The 20,430-nt window shown below is 38.3% G+C and overlaps 1 protein-coding gene across 1 annotated transcript in view; it reads left to right on the forward strand.

Annotated features, from left to right (window-relative positions):
- The first annotated feature begins 867 nt into the window (after window positions 1-867).
- Window positions 868-20,430, forward strand: part of ANKRD31 (ankyrin repeat domain 31) — a 65,076-nt gene continuing 45,513 nt past the window's right edge. The window contains exons 1-8 of the mRNA XM_063424040.1: window positions 868-1,752; window positions 2,568-2,623; window positions 4,267-4,346; window positions 7,655-7,701; window positions 8,317-8,411; window positions 9,400-9,440; window positions 16,464-16,606; window positions 17,002-17,129. Coding sequence (XP_063280110.1) covers window positions 1,409-1,752; window positions 2,568-2,623; window positions 4,267-4,346; window positions 7,655-7,701; window positions 8,317-8,411; window positions 9,400-9,440; window positions 16,464-16,606; window positions 17,002-17,129 — 934 coding nt within the window. The 5' untranslated portion in view covers window positions 868-1,408. The remainder of the gene's footprint in view (window positions 1,753-2,567; window positions 2,624-4,266; window positions 4,347-7,654; window positions 7,702-8,316; window positions 8,412-9,399; window positions 9,441-16,463; window positions 16,607-17,001; window positions 17,130-20,430) is intronic.

Genomic DNA, 20,430 nt, shown 5'->3' on the forward strand with positions numbered 1-20,430 from the left:
TTTTAACATGTAGATACACTTTGCATTCCCATCTTCGATATGACGTTTATAAATCTTAATAATTTACTGCTGCATATCCACCTCCTGATAGCTTCTTTTTTAACAATAGTGGTTTTTTCAGTATCCCACCTGCATTAGAGGAAAAGTGCAAAGTATTAACAGCGAGATTTCTGCACTAATTTGTTAATATGTGCAGCAATTGTTCTGACTGCATATCTATATGACTAAGACAAAGCAAAACAGCAATTCATAGTTTCAACAATTATATGTAATTCACATGTCATTTAAGATGACTAGTGTCTCTTCTCCGTTTTCCAGTCTTTCCCTGAACACGATTTGGCAAATACTAAAAACGCTAATTTGTCAAGGCCACTGGGAGTCTCTACAGTGATTTGGGGTCTGTAGTCTCTGCAAGTACACTGTACCACAAGCAAATGCTGTCAACTAATAATTTGATTATCTCAAACTCGTGAGCACATGGACTCTTCATTGGTAGCAATGAAGTAAGCTACTTAACCATGGCAGAGAAGTGTTGCCAAATTAGGGACTTTCTAAACACAGAGACAGAGCCTGGTTTAGAAAGGAGGCATTGTTTATACTGTGCAGGGTATCAGGTGGAGTTTTGCACAAATAAAGCACACCAATACTTGAAACTTTGCACTATAAATATATGTATGTATATATACAAGCAAACAAAGAAATTACAGTTCATTCACAGTTCATTGCAAGTTACCTAGTTCTCTTATTAATTAGTATTCTACCTTCTGTTGGTTGAATGATTCTCTTGTTTCTCATGCTAACGTGTCTACATGCTTACCCTCAAGCAGTTGGGTTTCTCGAGATGGTGGTCTGTGAGTTACTGGTAGAAAAGTCCCACTTTTCAGACTCTTATTGGCACCGATCCATTGCATACGAACAGCACGGGGACCTGTGGCTCCAGCCAGGTGACAAGAGGCACAGCAGGGGCCAACAACTCAACAGGAACTTTTTGTCAGGACCTGAAGCAATAGAACAGGGAGTAATGGGTACAAATTGATGGAAGGGACATTTAGGTTAGATATCAGGAAGAAAGAGTTCCTGTGAGGGTGGTGAGGCATTAGAACAGGTTGCCCAGGGAGGCTGTGGATGCTCCAACCCTGGCTGTGTTCAAAGCCAGGCTGGACAAGACCTTGAGCAACCTGGTAAAGTGGGAAGTGTCCCTGCCCTTGGCAGAGGGGGTTGGGCCTAGATGAATTTTAAGGTCCCTTCCAACCTCTCAACATTCTATGATTCTACGACCCCAGACTACGCAGTCAAAGCCCAAGTAATCCTCCATTCAGGGTCGCCCCCTCTGAGGCTGTCTGGCCTTTTTCACTGATAAGACACTGTTTCACAACCCCCTTCTCACTCTCCGAAACTCTATGGGCAGATGACCGTTTCTGACTCTCGAGATGCCAGCGTTAGAAGCGCACAAACTCGGAGAAGCGAGCCCCATCTGCTCACACACACAGCACGGTGTTTGCTGCGGCTCCGTGGTTCTCCTGAGGGCTCCGAGCCCGCGGCCGCCCGGGGGCCGGCGGGGCCCGGCCACAAGATGGCGGCCGCCGCTGAGGGGGGCGCGCGGCTGCCTGAGGAGGCGCCGGGGCAGCGCAGCGGCCGCACCGTGGAGAGGCGGCAGAGCGGCGGGGACATCGACACGGACAGCGATGAGACTGTGGTGGAGGGCTCTGTGGCGGAGAGCGATGTGGAGGAAGAGGAGTTCCGTAGGAGGAGGTGGTAATGCGGTGTGGCTGCGAGTGGCACCTGCCCACCTGCTTGTGTGAGGGCGGCGGCGGCGGCTGAGGGGGCCGCTCCTGAGCTGAGAGTTTTTTATTTTCTTTCCTTTTTTTTTTTTTTTGTGTGTGTGTTTTTGGGTTTGTTTGGTTTTCTTTTATTTTTATTATTATTATTATTATTATTTGTTTGGGGATTTTGTTTTTGGTTTTTTTATTATTTTTATTTTTTTATTTTTTGTTTTGTTTTTATTTTCTCCGCTCTGTTCAGAGCCGATTTGTATGCTCCTAGACCCAGCACTTCTTAGCTCTGCAAACAGTTCCATTTATTTACACACACCTTGTGTGCCTCGGAGTTCACGCCCTCGGACCCACCATTTTAGTAACATTTTAGTTAGCAGAAGTAAAATGTCCCAGAAAACAACTCCGAGAAAATAAACACTATTAAATGCAGTTCGTGCTAATTCTATTTCCCTGCAACGCTGCTTTAATGTCATTTTCGTGACATTATCTCTTGTATCCTTTAAGATATAGCAAGGATTTGAAACCACTCGCAGATCTCTGTGATGGCCTTGTGGCACGGTACTTGTTGGAAATATTTAAAGCAGCGAGGTGCCTCCCTAGTTATGGTTTTCTGTGCAGAAAATCACATACATCCTTGGAGTTTGGGGTTTTTTTTACTGTTTGTGTCAGCGCTCGCCCAGGCGTGTCCCCACGGCAGAGGCTGGGATGGGTGCATTCAGATGCCCTTTGAGTTTATATGCCCATAATGCTTTCAACTCCTTAATGACCTTTTGTTTTATTTATTTTGCAAAGGTTGGCTTTTCTTAACAAGGACATTGCTTTAACAAATGAGATAAGTACTAATAAAGGTAGGACAGATTCTTTTCTCCATTCTGTGTTGTTTGTTTTCCTTAAACTGTTGCTTTGGTTTTTGCATGAAGTTCATGCTTGGGAATTGTGTGCTCTTTGATTACATTCCTAATTCTAGCTCATATTTTAAAAGATTCTCCAGCACATTTTTAATATTTGATTAGGTTTGCTCTTGAGTTCTCTGTTCTTCCTGTGCACTGTGACTGAGAATCCCTGGGTTCAGAAGTGTTTGAGCAATATAAAGGGATATTCTTTTTATTTACATGTAGGTATTTTTGTGTACTACATGTTTGTGCAGAACAAAATAAAGGGATTCTATATGCATAGCACTTGTATGTATGCTTATGGTATTTTAAAAACCCCATTAATATTGCTAGTATATCTGTTCTCTTTAACATAAAAAGTTTGAGTAGGGATATTTCAGTGCATTATGTTTAGTTTACCATTTATGCTTTTAGCATAAATAAATGCACACTCATTTAAGCTCTTAAAATATTCCCGAACAACTCCTATAGAGCAGGCTGGATGAGCAAGCATGTTTTAGTTACATAATAGTTTCACATTACTTCCTTGACATTTTTATATGTTCCATTGCACTTGTATCCTACAGGTTTTATTTCAGTGATATTTCAGACTGGCTATTCTTTAAGTGACGTATGGTGTTCTTCCAGATTTGGTTGTGTGTATCTTTTTGCCAGCCTAAAGAACTGAGTGGACCATAATTTTTTATCAATCTGCTCTGAGTTAATACAAATCTTATCTTCAGCCCATTGAAATCTGCAGAAACTCCAATGGCTGTGATTTCCTAATGCTGAATCTTTTATAGTTGCTTAGTAGTCTTAAGTGAGGAGAGAAGCATCATCCCATTTTGAACACCCCTGTGGTTGTCCATTGGAATTAAATGCTTGCAACATTCAACATACATGGTTTGAGTCACGTCCGTTTGACTGTGTTCAGTTTGTGGAGTGGGCATTTGTCTGCGAGTTGAGAGGGGAGTTTTTATCTCTGCAACTGTAACAGCATGTGATATTTTTAGCATTCTGCCTGCATCACATTACATTTAGTAAGTTGGAATTAGAATTTCATCATTCACAGTTTTGTGCATACTTGTATAATAGGAATTTGGTGAGGAGATACATAGTGTAAATATTAATTTGATTAGTATCTTATTAGTGTCAGTAACAACATCTTAGTTTTCAAGCATAGGATCCAACTTTGTTTCTCTCTTTCTAATGTTTTTGGAGAGAAGATCTTCATTTGTATAGTCATTAAAGACACAATGCCATCTAGGAGTACAAGTATATTTTAGTCATATGGATGAAGCAGGTTACTAAAATTGCCATTATTAGTTTAAAAATGAGAGGAAAGACCCAATGCAAAATCAGGGATGGTCCTGGAACACTAAGTGAAATAAAATTTCCTCTTCTTGCTGATTTTATTAATTTCTATTTCATTCATGTAGTTTCAAAATCTAGTGTGATAGACTATTTAGCCAGTTAAATCCATTGCATATCAGAAGTTTTGATGCACGTAGCTCAGCTACTGAATTATGTAAAAAGTTATGGAATTATGGAAAATTACATAGAAATTAAGACTGTCAAAACTCTAATTACTAGGGATTTTTTTGTTTGTTTTTTTCTAGGAGCTTTTTCTCCAGAAATCTGTTTTATACAGAAATTTAGTGACCACACATATTATCATAAGGAAGAACAGATAAATCCAGTAAGTCCAGCAATGATAATGTCTTCTCTAAGCATATCTAATGATTAATTATTAATAAACCCACTGGGCCTCCCCTTGAGGGGATCTGGTGGTTTACAGCTGAATTGAATTTCATCTTGTCACCTAGGTAGTATGGTCTGCAGGAATGTATCAATGGGTCTTCTCTGGTCCTGTAATCTTTTTATATAATCTTCTATAATCTTTCATGAGATTATAACCCTTTCAAATTTGAGGAACAAGCCCAGGACAAAGATGAAGTTGCAGAGCACGGACTTTTTAATATGTTCCCTTCCAAGAGCTGAAGGGTAATCATCTGGGTTGACTGTGCCAGAAAACACCCTGGGTTACTCATTATGAGATTAGCTATGATCCAATGATGGATGAATTGTTTCTTTCAAAAGGAAGGAGATAATAATCCAAAATGCAAAACAAAATGTTTGCTTGCATGATGATGGGGTAATTATTTTGCTCTCTATGGATAATTCTGCATTCCCTAATCTGCAAATTAGCTTACTTTTTAATGTATTTACCATGGTTGGTAGCTAGCCCATAAATGTCTATTCAGTTGAGCAATTAGCTTTCCACCTGCATGTGACAGGGTCGTGAAACAATTAGAGACAAACAGGTTCTCTGCTTTTAGCTGTGACTGTTACACTGTCTTCAGCCTGGATTCACCAGTCCAAAGCCCACAGTCTGTGTATCCTTATTCCAGTAAAAGAGAGTTCTTCTAAAAAGAGCTGGACTGCTTCTTAGATGACAAAAGGCACATTGAAAAAAGACATGGTTTCTCCTGAAGTGAATATTTTACAGTTCATTCTAGCATTGCAGATAAATTTGTCTCAACTGACAGCATGGGAAACAGTGAACAAAATCCAAAAATGCTGTTACTTCAAAAATCTTTCTCCATAACTTTATTTTGCTCCTTGCATGTCTGAGGGTTGTCTGAAGTTTATTGTTATTTTCTGAGGATGGAGGGAATGAGAGAAGTGCACATTTGCTGTTTCCCTTTCCCCTCTGGGAGATCATCTGACTAGCTGCTTCTTAACCTTAGCCTTTGGCTTCATGGTTCCTGCCAGATTAGCCAATCCCAAATCCAAGGACAAATGCCCAGTTCACTAAAGAAAAAGTCAGGAAAGCAAGGAATCCTAGTACTTGTCACCAAATAGTTTAGGTAATTCTTAGTATTTTTTTGTTTTGGTGAGACCTGTATAGCAAGACACTGGCAGCTTGGTCATGTACAGCTTGAGGACAGTATAAAATTCTAATTTTTTACTGAATACTGTAAGGAATAATCTTTGCCTATTATCTTTGATACCCACATGTGTCCATTGCACCAATGTGGCTCTTTACCCACTTCAAGAGCCAACATGGAATGTACTCTCATAAAGGCTTTCCTTCTAGTTTTTCCTCAGAAATTATCATTTATGAATACAGCATTTACATGTGATGTGGTATGAGGTTCATGCAGAGTAGATGGCTGGGAATGTTTTTAGGAAAAGTAGCATCTATTCCAGGTGTTCCAGAGAGTCTTAGCTTTCTTTGTACTTCAAGTGGGTTTTGGGAGACTTAGGAAATGCAGTCCTGTCTTTGATTCCATCATGTAAAAAAATGTAATTAAGAATTTTCATCTACCAGAGAGGCAGTAGACATACATACAGATTTTGTAGGATCCAGGTTCTTTTCAACAAGTCATTTTCATTATCTGTTAACATGGTATTCTTAGCTTGTTCAGACAGGTGTGATGACTGTAGGTTTGTGCTTTCCCCTTTTTTATAATTTTTTTTCTTACGCTGTTTGGTGAAGTGCACCAAAAGTTGTTAGGTAACACCTAACAGCTTTTAAGCATTAGCGTCTTTTTGGAAAACATCCAGAGTCCCCTCATACAGTTGTCTGTATAAATAAATCTTCAAGTGAGAAAAATCATTGAGATTTTGCAGGAATTTCTTCATCAAAAATGAGGGCAGGGTGAAAGGCTGTTCCCAGTACTTCAGTCAGTGGCCAAAAATACCATTTGTGTAGTGTATATGGTTTGAGAAGATCTCTCAACCAGTGAGCAATATACTGATTTTGCTTAGAACCTGGCTTTTTAGAAGACAAAACTGAGTTATAATGGTAGTTTGCTGAGATTTTAAAGCACCTCTCTGAGCAATATTAGCCAGTTAGAGAGGTTTGGTAGTTGTGTTATTCATTTCTCCTGACCTGGCTTGGTCTCTGGATAATGTTCTGTGTAAATAATCAATCTGACTCGCCTGAAGGGTCTATTTAAGCAATATGTAACTTTCTGCAAGCAGTCTCATTGCCAGGGTTTGGAATTACATCAGTCAGTAATTGTTGCACAAACGAAAGAGTCTGTTCTCTTCCAGGGAGCCTTTCAGCAGTCCTTGCTACCGGGAAATTGCTACGTCTTGCCCTTGAAGCAATTGTTAAGATGTTTGTTCTTACTGTGTGGCTAGTACCTTGTGTAAGCCCGAGAGGTTGTCACTCAGTGTCCACACCAAGGAGTTCTTTCTCAGAGTCCTCTAGTGCTGTTAATACTGTCCACTGGAAGTCAATGATTTGTTCAAAACTGCAGCCAGTGTGTGGATAGTCCACTAGCAATACCCAGGCTTAGCTCATCGGTGAGAGAACCATTCTGCAGTTCACTTGGATATCTTAACCATTCCTAGTTTGCCTTAGACTTTGTATAAATGCTCCTTTTTCCATACTGAGGGAGATCTCTGCATTGTTGGCAAAGGCACAAAAAGCAGATCCCAGGTCTTTGTAACAAGGAGTTGGAATTTGCTGTGATATCAGTGCTCTCCTTACCCAACTGCTCTTTGCTGTGCTAGCTTGTGGCAGCCCTGCCACTCAGAAGTTCCTTAAATATGATATTTATAGGGGTATTGAGAGCAGTACACTAAACATCACAGTCTATGGAACAGCACCCTGTCTTATTTAATGAGAAAGTTACCAAAAAAAGATTAAAGCTGTGAGTTGAAATTAAAATACCTTGTGTTTTTGTCCTTTGATATATAAAACATCTTAAGTTTGCAGCAATTGTATCTTTCTTGCAACAGTTTGTTTTCATTGTGGATGATTGTTTTCCTCTGTAGCCTTGATTTATTTTTCAACATTTTTGTCAAATAGTACAAGTAAAAAAATGGTTTAAGTGGAATGCTTTTGTATCTTAGTAGTAATGTATGTAATTATCGGATCTAAGAGTTCCATTTCCCAACTAAATTACAGAAGGAAGAAGATAAGCCTGCACTAAAATTGAGAAAATAAACAATAAAATACTTTGTTTACTAACTTGTTTTTTCTTCTTTCAGCTACTTCAGGAGGCGTACACATCTGATCAGTCTCAGTCCCTACTGAAGTGAGTATAATGAATCACATAGGAATTCCAGTCAGGAATAATGTAATTAAACAATTCTGTTATACTTCCATTTGTATGTTATTTTTTTCCCAGTGTTCTATGGAGAAAAGGTTTTCTTGTTTGCTTAGTGAAGGATCTATATTAATGTTGGCAGAAGTGAAGTGTCCAATATGGTTGAAGCTGTACTTGGACTTGTTTTTGTTGATGATACTACCTGAAATGGGTTAAGAACATAACCAACAAGAGTAATGTCACTTGGGGAAAACTATTAGACAAATAAAAACTGCTAATGAATTAATATTAGGCCTTTTGTTTGTGAAAACTATGGGAAGATTTCAGTAGAAGATAGATTTATAACAGAAATATAGAAAGAAGTAATAAAGAATAGAAGAGGCCATTTTTTTTTTCACTTAAGAGAACAAATGTGGAAACATTGCTAGCTTTGTGAAGGAAATCTAGAAGTCTTATTCGATGTCCTTGTAAAGAAAAGTATACCTCTAAAATAACTGCAAGTGTTTCCACAGATAGTGGCCAACTCAAAGTACTGTAAAAATATTCCTAAGAGGAGCAGATTGTAATTCTTTAAGGATTTTTTATTGTATTATTTAATTCTAGGGATTGGATAAACCACTCATCACCCACTGAAAATATTTCTCAGCCTGGTTTTTCATTAAATTCCGCAGCAGAAGAACAGCAAAATAATTCTGCAGGTATGTTGTGTTTGTACAAAACCAGGAGTTGCTCTAGCTGTGGCAAAATCATTTGAGAAAATAATTTGATAAGCTGAAGATGAGCATTTGTGTAAGTTTATATAGAATCTGACTATAGGTGTTTTTTACAACAGTTTGGTTTTCATAGTCATGGACCGCAAGTCTTGTTTTTGTAAGTATTCTGTTAGGATTTTTTTAAGAAGTAGCTGTTTTCTCCAGTGGTATATATCCAGTTCAAAACTATTTCATTGCTCTGGAATTTTCTTATAAAGGTTACAGGCCACATGGTGCTTAAAATGCCTTATAGATACAGGTCTTGGAGGGTTCCTACTTGCTTCTTTCTAACATATCCAGGATTCAGAGGCATCTGTTACAAAAGAGAAACAAAAATGCTACTACTCCCCACGTCTGTATAGCATGTGCTGCTACTTAAATTGTGCTTCCATTCCTCAGTGTTCCCAGAAGTGCAGGACTGTCCCATCTGTTTTGCAGTCTTCCACTTGAGCTTATTTTTGGTAATACAACAGGAAAACACTTTATTTCTGATTAGGAAATTTCCAGGAAGTCACAGGAATGTTGAAACAGGGTGATGAGATCAGGGAGTTTGGGATCATCTCTGTCCAGAGGCACTAAGTTATTGGATTGTTTTAGCAGTATTGTCTAACTGCACTGTAATTAGAGAGGGCAGAGGCCAGGTCTCGTCATGTGAAATGGGAGGCAATTCCACCTGCTGATAGTCTTTGGAAACACAGGTCTCTAAACTACAGTGAAGAAATGTCACAAAATAGCTCTGGCATATTATTTGGTGACTAACAGAGCCTAACCAGAAATTTTATTGTCAGTTCCACCTAGGGAACATGACTATAGTAATTTTTAAAGTTTAAATCTTAAGCCCTAATTAGGAAATCATACCATTTTTAAAGACACAATAAGAACTTTCAGAAGCACAAAGTAAAACTGAAATATTTTTCTATTCTCCTAAATTTAGATATCAAATTCAATGGAATTCAGAAGGATTCAGAAGAAAAGGTAAGCAAGCACATAGCTGTTGACACTGATGCTGGGCACATTGAAAACAACTTTAAAGCTAAGCTTTATTTTCTTTTTTTTTCTTTTCTATAAGAACTGTAGTTGCTAAGCTTGCAGTACACAAGGAAGGTGGGAAAGACATCATCATGAGACAATCTGTAAGGGATGTCACTTAAGCTGAAGTAATGAAGACAGTAGCTTAAAATGTTTCCCTCCAGTGAAACCCTTGAGACAGGCAGTGCATTTGGATGGTCTCTGAGGAGGAAGAGGTTATCTGTAATTCTCCTTTTGCTTGGGAGAGTCTTACTTGTGGCCAGAAATAGGCAGAGCTTCTGCTGTGAAAGACTCTGCTTAGTGGAGATGTCATATCATTATGACTGTACCATCTAGTCCTATTGATCTGTACCTACAAAGAAAAAGTTAGGATTCTGTATAAATCAGTTTTACTTGGCTTTTTTCGAGGATCCTGATTGAGGTTTATGTCAGGGAAAATGCAGTTCTTGGTAGAATTCACCAAAGGCAGATTTGAGACCAGTGTTGGTACGGAAATTGGCCAGATAGGAACTTTCTAACACAGTTTTGAGTGTTTGAGAGCAGGCATTCTTTACTGCAGCAGTGGTCACTTGGAGGATCCTTCCTCCAGCTGAGTGCCCTGAGTGAACAGAGTGTTCATCGTACACACCAGTCCTGCATTCATTAGCCATCCCCCCTCACTTGATGTGTATCTATTACTTCATTTACATAGTTTCAACCCTTGTCAGAAGTCCCTGTATGGTTCTCTAGAGTCATCTTTGGCTTTTTTTCAATGTCCCATGTCCTTTTCAGGTGCCTGTTCCTTGACCCCTGCTTTTGAGTAAGCACAGAATCACTGTTTTGCATAACTTCTGGTTTGTCAGCCTTGCAGAACTGAGCTGTCATCCTGCTTGCATTTTCCATGGCTCCTGTTTGCCTAAGTTACATCCTTTATCTATTTCTCCAAGGCTGTGCTGTTCTCTTCTACTGTCCTTATCAAAGTAAAATGTAGTTGTCTTCTACTGTCCTTATTGTTTATGTCTTCCAGCAAATATGAGTGATGACAGGGTCAAATACTCCATCTCAGAACAAAGGGAAAAAAATGAAATCTCCTAGGGTATTCTTTTCTGAACAATATACAACTACTAATATAAAACTATAAGTTTGTTAAATGAAACATTCTCACTGTACACGGTTAGTCCCATAGAACAAACTCTAAATGCCTTGAAACAGAGATTGCCTGTTATTAAAAGCCTCTGGAGAATAGGCAGATGGAATGCATTGAGAGTATCTCCAGAGAAGATATTTTAGGAGCCTGGAGTAAGAAGGCTGGCAATAATCACTGCAGTGGATTTTAATTTTTGGATATTGGCTGATGTTGGTACCAGCAAAGTCTGAGTCCTGCAGGAGGATCTTTAGTGATATGAGCCAATGACTGTCACGTACTGATTTGAAGCAGAGTCAGGACAGACACCTTGACAACCAGCAATGAGTCTTAGTCTGAGTGAATATCTTAGTTTCGTGTATCCCTGAAAACACAAAATAAATCTATAAATTATCTATGCATAGAATTCTGGCACCTCACAGTTAGTTATGCTGAGTTTTCTTGTTTTTGATGATGTAGCAGCACTGATTTCTGTTGTGGTTATTCTGTCAATAGTGGGGCCAGTACCATTCAATGTCTTCATTAGTGGCCTGGAAAATGGAACACACTGCATCCTCAGCAAGTTCAGAGATGGTACTGAGAGGAATGACTGCTGGGCTGGATAGCTGTGTTGTCATTCACAGGGACCTGAACAGATGGGAAAATGGGGAGGAGAGGAATCCATGAAATTCATCACGTGGAAATGCAGAGTTCTGTATCTGGGGAGAAATAACCTCAGGCCCCAGTACAGCTGGGGAATAGCTGACAGGAAAATAGCTCTGACAGAGAAGGACTTTGGAATCCTGGTGGACCCTCTACTCTGCTCTAGTGAGACCCCACCTGTACTACTGTGTCTGGAGATTTAACATGTCACATTTAAGAGTTGTATTTCAGTTGACTTTGGGATTTTTAGGATCTTGCAAAAATTCACTCACTCTTCAACAAATCCACTGAGCCTTTTTCTTGAGAAATTTGTAATACATATACATGCTGTTCATACCATAGTTCTTCAAGCAGAGAAAGTTATGCCAGTGAGGTTTTCTTTTTCCCCAGTTGTTTAAAGTCTAGATGAATTAAGGAAGTGGTGTAAATATAAAGTGTAATTCAGTAAAGCAAAGTAAGAAGTAATCAGTACTTAGAAACAATTTGATGTGCAAGTAAAAGATAGGAAACAGCTGGCAGGGAAATAATTTTCAGAAAGAATCAGGGGTTTATGCTAGCTTGCAAACTGAACCTGAGTGTATGCTGTCAGATTTCTGCCCTTTCTACTTTGTGTGTGAGCTTGTATCTAAATCATGTCACCAGTGGTTAAAGGTTTCTTGCATTGCCTTGTATTGCCACTTGCTGGCAGCAAGACTCCAAAAATGCATTGAAAGAGGTTTTATTAGATCCAATATTACTAGTTATTACTAGTATGAGTGCTGTTATATGCAAATGTTATAGAGAAAAAACTGAAAAAACCATGGTTTTGGTCTCTGGAGGATTTTTTAAATTTTATTTTTCCCAGAGCATTTAAAACAGGGGTAGGGAAAATATAGGAAAGAAATTTCCTCATGTGAGAATGGGTGCCTCTGTTGACTGTAGCTCAAAGTGATTAGAAAAACAGCAGTATTACAAGAACAATTATGATTTTGTGTTCTGTACTCAGTGTGGAAACTGCACCATGCAAACGTCTCAAAATCGTAGGGTTTTTACCTGAAGTTCGTGAGACACAAATCCTCCACATAAACTTGGATCCACATAAACACATAATTAAAACTCCTATATTGTATTTTACTAACTATGTATTTGAAGTTTTTGTGAATATGTTTACTTTCATTATTTCATTGTAACAGAAATTCTCATGACTTTCTTTTAAAGCCTTATAATACCCTCAGGTTTTTTGCCATTGCCGTTGGCAGTGACATAATATCTTTGACTAAAACAGATTTAGTCTCTTTTGCCCTGGATTTTCACTGCTGCAGAAGTCAACAGCTGAAGTTGAAACTTCTTTTGAAACTGAGAGCTCAGTCTAACTCTTGATAATGTATTGTATGAAGGAAGGCTTTGAATCTTGTAGATTTTGCAAAAATTGATAATAAAATGTACACACATATTTAGAAAGAGAGATGAGTTCTAAAGTGAACTTTAGTTAAATGCTTTTTAGAAAGATTTGCTCCATTCTTTTTTGTAAACTTTTAAAATTTGATTTTTATGTATCACGAAAATTAAGTAATGAAGATTGCTTTCCAGAAATAATCCTCTGTCTGCATAATCCTGTGGAAGACATAATAACAGTTGGAAAGGAACAGACACCAGAAGATACATTTCCACACGTTTTAGATAATTGTTGCAGAATCTGCATGACCATTATTGGCACAGATAACACAGTAAAAGGACATTCACTTAATAATGATAATACAGATCTCTCACTGTAATGCCCAGGGAAGATTTTCATGGATGTAGTCACTGAACAGAATATAGAGACTAGTGAAGTTGACATCAGTGATTTATTGAGATACCCTAGTGATTCTAAGAGTTATAAACTCCAGTGCCTGGAGGTTGGAGTGTCAGGGTCATGCCTGTTCCATCGATCCATCAGCAGCTGAGAGCAGCAGGGCCCTGCCAGCAGAGCTCTGAATTCTGTGTCAGGATCAGTGGCACAGGCTGCCACTCCTGTAGTGCCACATGAGAGACAGCTTAATGCCAGGGAAGGGCAGCTAAATTCAGAAACCAGTGCTCTGCAGGCAGATGAATGCATGCAGGTATAACCACAGTTTAATTTGTATTTGAAATTCTGTATTTATCATAAAATATTATATAAAGTAGCCAAATTACCTGAAGGTGGGAATCTTAGTAAAGAATAAACTAGCATCAGTGACTTGCATGTTTAACTAATTTCAGTTGTTTTTTGTTTTAAAAATCCAGTACTGTGTTTCCTGTTTGGATGTTATGAACATAACTAAGCTTTCTGAGATGGGAAATCCTAGAAAAGTTAATTTATTGACTGATATGAAAACCTAGAATCAGCATGAGTTTTTCCAGAACGGTAGACCTCCTGTATATCTTCTGTGTCTCATGTTCCCTCCAAAACATTATTCTGTTATTTCATTGTAGCATACTGGGTTATACCAGCCAATTCCATCCCCAGGTTCCTACTGCATCCTGTTCTGGTTTTGATCCAGGGAATTGTGTGCTGTTTTCTTTTGTCATAGTTCTCACTGCTGTAAATGCAAATGCTTTGAAAGTGTCACAAAATAGATTGTAGCTATGTCTTTCCTATATGCTAGGAAGATTATTCAGTGGGGATTTTTTACACATGTATTTAGAAGTGTATTTAATGTGCTTAGTTCTGCCTATACAAGACATACTGAAAAAACTGAGGCTTGTGCTTTGTGTTTCTTTTCCCTCCCCTGAAGAAACCAGCATGTGTTCCTTGTTGCTTCTTGTGCTGTGAAGGTGTTCTGTAACACATCATTTCTATTCAATAACACCAATGCAAAAATATGGAGAGAGCAGGAAAGAAAAGCCATAGTTTCTTCCTGTTTAGATTATAATAAGGGAAAGAGAAGGACAGATAGGAGACATAGATTTATGCTGCAGAGTGTATTAAGCATCTCTTGTAAACCTGCAACCTGATTCTCTGCTCTGTAATGTATTGGAATAATCTCGAGCTGCAAATCAATGATCAGTCATGTAAAGCTGGCTATTTGAGGTAGTTTTACAACCCACAATGGCATAAAGCATCCAAAACCTGTCAGTTAATTCTGTCTTTTCCTAGTAGTATTAACTGAATTTATCTGCATGTAATTAAATGTGCCACAAAGATAGCTAATTTCAAGGTGCTGAAAGGTCCATAGGCTGATTCTCTAAGAATCATAGCACTTTGCAATGCTCTTTCAGTGAAGTATTGATTTCTGAAATTTGTAGCACAGCTGTGTGAAGATTAATGTGTAGATTTACTCAAAGCTGCAGTTAAAATTCAGAAGCAGAGTCTTGTGTAAATTGAGATCTCTAACCCCTTGTCAGACAACAATCAACTTTATCTTTGTGCCTTTATCTGATGTTCTTGAAGACAGAAGGTAAGGAAGCAAGTTACTAGGGAGAAAAAACTCAGTTAATTTGTTAGTAAATGTCAAATTGTAGCAGGATGTTGTTCACCTTGGTCTTTTCTCACACTCCTTTCTTCAGAGTATTCTTGTGGTGAAACAAATTTCCAAAACAGGAGGGTCTTTACTGACTGGCAGATGCAATCAGGATGCTGGACAGCCCGCATATTTTAGTATATGGTCTCCTATAAAGCAAGTGTAGCTTGTTTTTTTGATTTGAAATGTTTTCTTATCCTTCTCTAACCCCACTCCCATTGCAGATGGTGGATACAGGGAAAGTACTACCATAATAGTTTTCTAAGCTAATATATTTGATTTTCCCCAGCTGCCTTACAATCATTAAGGTTGGAAAAGACCTTTGGGATTGTCAAACCCAATTTTCCAACTGTGAAGCACTGTGTTTACTACTAAGCCATGTCCTCAGGTGCCACATCCACATGTCTTCTGAACATTTCCAGGGATGAAGATTCAACCACTTCCCCAGTCAGCCTGTTCTAGTGCCTGGCAGTGAAGAAAGTTTTTTCCTCATATCCAATCTAAGACTTCTCTGGCACAACTAGAGGCCACTTCCCCTTGTCCTTGCTTTTTACCTGAAAGAAGAGACCAGCCCCCACCTCACCACAAACTCTTTCCAGGTAGTTGCAGAGAGAAATAAGAGTACTGCTGAGACTCCTTTTCCTCAGACTAAACAAGCCCAGATCCCATGTGAACATGCATGGTCTCTTGACCCAGAGGGACCACTTCTAAGAGGGCAATTCCCATCTTTAGTAACCCCTCTACTAAATATGTCAATTAAAATAATTAATCAGGGTATTCTCCATTTCTGTTTGTACTGCAAGAATGGACTAACCAGTCCTCCACATCATTGTGAAAGCATTTCTATGCTTGTGTGCTGAGGGTGTGTGCTAAAAGCTTTCAGCATTACTCAAGTGTGTAATAAACTGATGAGTACACAGATTTCAGGAGCTTGAGTGATACATAGCAGCGTGTCGCAGTCACATGGCTAAAGCAGTGAATAAACTCAAGCAACTCAAATTAACTTCCATGTGGTGACCTGTCTTTAGGGTGGGATTAGAGTTAAGTCTCTCATATACATGAATCATTTTGGTTCCCCTTCGCACCGTTCAGGATGAGGTGAATCTCTGTAATCTCAGAGTAGCTCTTCCTGTTTTCTAGTGGTGGGGTAATGAGGATGCCTAGTGTCATCTGCGTGCCTGGCTTTTAGAGGGTTGGAAGTAAGTGAAGTGAGTCTCAGCTGTAGGGTCTATAGCTCAGGGATCTTTAGAAGTATTTTTAGAAATAACTGCTCAGCTGAGACTGACTTCAGGTGAAACATGGATCTCACCTTTTGTAAATTTTAGGCTTCTGCAACGGTGAGATGAGATGAGCTGTATGAAGACATCTCAAGCATCGTGTTATTTTTTAGGACAGGTGTTCATGTCCATAGGAAACTGGAATGAATCTGTTGTCATTTCAAATGTCCAGTCAAATAACTTTCAGATAGAACAACTTTTGTTTGCTGTCATCCAGCCTAGATTTATGTTTTAAGTTGTGACTTTGAGTAGCCTAATTCTCTTGGCTAATTCTTCCAGGAACAATTGCATGGCACACTACTCCTGGCATAGGATTGCCTCTCCTGTGGCAGCCTCTGTCTTTCACACCTGTAGAATTCACTTAAACAATCCCTCAATTCTCTGTGGGCATACAATTTAAAAAAGAGTGTTCTTGGATATACAACCTTTGTTTCTGACAGTTGCTTCTAATATTTCTTTTTTGTAGCAGCCTGTAGGTGGTCAGCAGAGAGAGAATGAAGACATTTCAGATTACTTGGATACCACCTTTACTGAAAAACAAACTGGTGAGGGACATTCGTATTCAGTAGAGGCTGCAGCGTGTGCAGAAACAGCCCAGATAACATCAAGGTAAGTGAGACCTTCTCAGGAAAGTACAGAGATTGTTTCCTCTCATCACCAAATAGTAGAAGAAACAGCAGGGAGTGGCTCACAGTGGCAGTATAACAAGAAACAAACCTAAGCATTTTAAGTATGAGTAATGTATATGTAATAATTTGTAAATTATTTTTTTGTATAATAATGTAATAGATACAATGCATGTAGAGTACTCATTTGTCACCTGAACAACTAAATGGCTGAAGATTTTACCTTTATTTAAAGATCTGGGAGATAGTTTCTGTCCTGATTTACTCCTTATTTAGGAGTTCCTTTTGAAATCAAATGTATTCATATTCTTAGCTCTATTGTAAACATTGATTTATAGAGAGAATAATTTTGTTGATTCTAAGCAAATCTCTTGTCAGTAAAATTCAGAAACCTACTTCTGAAGACAAGCAGGATCTAGAAACCATCATGTGGCAAGAAATAATTCTGAATGAGTACACAGAAGCTAATCAGAGGAGAAGGAGCAAGAGAATTGACAACAAACGGAGTAAGATACTCTATGTTCTTATCATACAGATTATTGTTTGAACAACTATACTGAATCAAATGTAATTTATAATTTTTCCAACATATTGTGGCATGGTTTTCTTTTAAAAATGTGGTATAAACATTCATTTTAATAATTAAAGTTTTTTGATAATTTCCCTTCTTCTGAAAACCCTTATATTAGCAACCTAACAGTTAACTTGTTTGCATAAACAAGTTAACTGTCATGAGATGTTTTTCAGAATGCAATTTTTATTACAGTGTTTCATATGAAAAAATAATGGTATGTTCTGAAAAGGAGAAGAGAATTGTTTTTTTGCAGAGTGAAAAGGTAGATCCTGAGCTACATTTATTTATCCTTCTTCCATTTAGTGTTCTGTGTGCAAAATCATTGTCAGAGCAGTGCCATCCTCAAGAATGGACCTTTACAAAACAGTTTATTCCATTTTGAATGCCTGTTGTTGTTACCTTGTCTACAGGATTATAGGGCCTTTATTACCACAGAACACTCTTTTAAAGTATTTTTATTTGCAGTACACTATGTTAGAGAGAATGATTGCTGGTTTTATCCTTTGAAGGTACATGCAGAGAAATTCTTGACCTTGCAGAGGAATTTTGTGGGAGAATAAAGAATTTCCTCACTTAAGTGTTCATTCCAGCACCTTTAAGATTAGGTCTTATCTGTTCAGGTTTTTTTTGTTTAAGTCCACTCAGGTAGGGGTTTTCCATTTAACTACAATCATTTAAACATCTTACAAAGTCTGTAAATATTTGAATTGCAACAGCTACGTTATAGATCTTAAAAAATACGAAGAAGCCCACTTCCAGTTAACAGGATTTAATTCTCTTTTGCAGGATTTTAATTATTCTCAGTGGAAGCACCATTTTGATGAGATTTAAAGTTGAATGCCTAACTGCTCATCTATTTCAAATCGACTTGCTAGTTTCCACTCAGTAATCAAGTTACTGGCTCTTTAGCATGGTTTCTACGGGAAGAATTGCACTGCCTAGAGAGGTAGACTGGTGAACCCATTTAGCAAGCTTACCTCCCTTTCACATCAGACCTGTCAAGAGCCCATGGGTCATCTTAGTTTGGTAATTCACTCTAAAAACCACCCCATGATAAGTTTTGGGTTGGGCCTGCATGGGTCACTTGTTGTGCATAAAGTCAGGTGCTTGGAAAGCTCTCAGAAAGGCAGGTGGAAGTAATGGGAAATAGATCCTTCAAGGAAGATTTTAATGAGGTAAAGTGTAACATAAAACTGCACATGATTTTGTTTATATCTATGCAGTTTAATCCCTCCTGAACTGCTTGGCTGGTTTGGACCAGCTTTGACTAGTGACTTAAATGATTGATGTCTTAGAAGGCAAGTGGAGAGAGAATGTGTGCTCAGCTGAGGGGAACCCCTATCTGTTAGATTCTAAAAGTCTGCTCAGAGTCAAGAATTCAGTAATTTTTGGAATTAGTCCAAGCTCACAGTGTATCACAATGCACAAAACATCAGGCTGTGTGAGTTACAGCTGTAGAAGAACTATAGGTTTCTATGGGTTTTAAGGTCTATTTCTGGTGATAGCAAATTGATTTTTGCCTTTTTTTTGCTTTTATATGTTCTCTATATTCTTTACACATATATTTGTGGCTCTGTAGCCCATTATTGTATTCATAGTTAGCCCCACTACTTTTCCCTACCTGGACAGGCAGAAAGACAAAACATATTTCAGAGGCTCCAAGTTAGAGGTCTAAGGCGCCTATCCTATCTTGGTTCTTCCTGGGAGCCAAGGTTTAAATCAGCTCTTTGAGACACATTTGCATAAAGAAAGTTTAGTTCCTATCTGGAGGGGGAGGATTCAGAGAAGTGGGAATTACCTCACCACTTTTGTCTCTAATTTGGGAATTTTTTTCAGTTATGTTAATTTGCTAAACTTATAAAACTGTATTCACCCCGTGCGAGGATGTGCATTTTCCATATCTGCCCCCAGAGGCCTCCAATAAAGGCCAGCCTTTATATTACCTTCTATACTGGTATTGCCTTGAAAGTGTGTTGTTTGATTTCTAGGTTCCTTAAGGCATCACTGGCATGTGGGTGGGATTTTAGGACCTGTGAGGACCTGCTACAGCTTGTGGAGAGGGGCAATGTACATGGCCTGCTGTCCTAGGAGTTTTCATTAGTGGATGAATTAATGGCCTCGGCCTGCACTGTGTTTATCTTCAAATAATTCTCTTGTCCTTTCTTTCTTTCTTTCTTTCTTTCTTTCTTTCTTTCTTTCTTTCTTTCTTTCTTTCTTTCTTTCTTTCTTTCTTTCTTTCTTTCTTTCTTTCTTTCTTTCTTTCTGTCTTTCTTTCTGTCTTTCTGTCTTTCTGTCTTTCTGTCTTTCTGTCTTTCTGTCTTTCTTTCTGTCTTTCTGTCTTTCTGTCTGTCTTTCTTTCTTTCTGTCTTTCTTTCTGTCTTTCTGTCTTTCTTTCTGTCTTTCTGTCTTTCTTTCTGTCTGTCTGTCTTTCTTTCTGTCTGTCTGTCTTTCTGTCTGTCTTTCTCTCGTTCTCTCGTTCTCTCATTCTCTCTTTCTCTCTCTCTCTCTTTCTCTCTCTCTTTCTTTCTCTCTTTCTTTCTCTTTTTCTCTCTCTCTTTCTCTCTTTCTCTCTTTCTCTCTTTCTCTCTTTCTCTCTTTCTCTCTTTCTCTCTTTCTCTCTTTCTCTCTTTCTCTCTTTCTCTCTCTCTTTCTCTCTTTCTCTCTTTCTCTCTTTCTCTCTTTCTCTCTTTCTCTCTTTCTCTCTTTCTCTCTTTCTCTCTTTCTCTCTTTCTCTCTCTCTTCTCTCTCTCTCTCTCTCTCTCTCTCTTCCTTCCCTTCCTTCCCTTCCTTCTTGTTTTTTGTTGGAAGGGCAGTACTGGTGAAGTACAGAGTAGCTCATCTGTGTACTGGAAATAATTTAGGCTAAACTGAAAACTATGATGACTGCATAATGAGGGATAGGGTTTTTTTTGTAAAGTACGAAATTAAACATTAGAAACAGTCTCTTAAATTTTACATTTTTACATTTATCCCTCATATTCACCTTTCATTCATGGCAGAAATGACTGAGCTGTTTGTGAAGTAATGAGAAAAAGTAACCTGAGGGAGCTAATCTCAATCACTATCCTAGTGTAAATATTTGCTCACAAAGCAAAGGTTTTAAAAGATAGATGAGTAAAAAAGAATGGTGGATAAATTTGACTCTTCTTAAAAGTTAAATTATTGAATTAGTTAAATTAGTTAAATTGAATTAATTGAACTGACTAGTTATTGAAATGGTCACCTTATAATGA

The sequence above is a fragment of the Prinia subflava genome, chromosome Z, assembly GCF_021018805.1.
Source record: "Prinia subflava isolate CZ2003 ecotype Zambia chromosome Z, Cam_Psub_1.2, whole genome shotgun sequence".
NCBI lineage: Eukaryota > Metazoa > Chordata > Aves > Passeriformes > Cisticolidae > Prinia > Prinia subflava.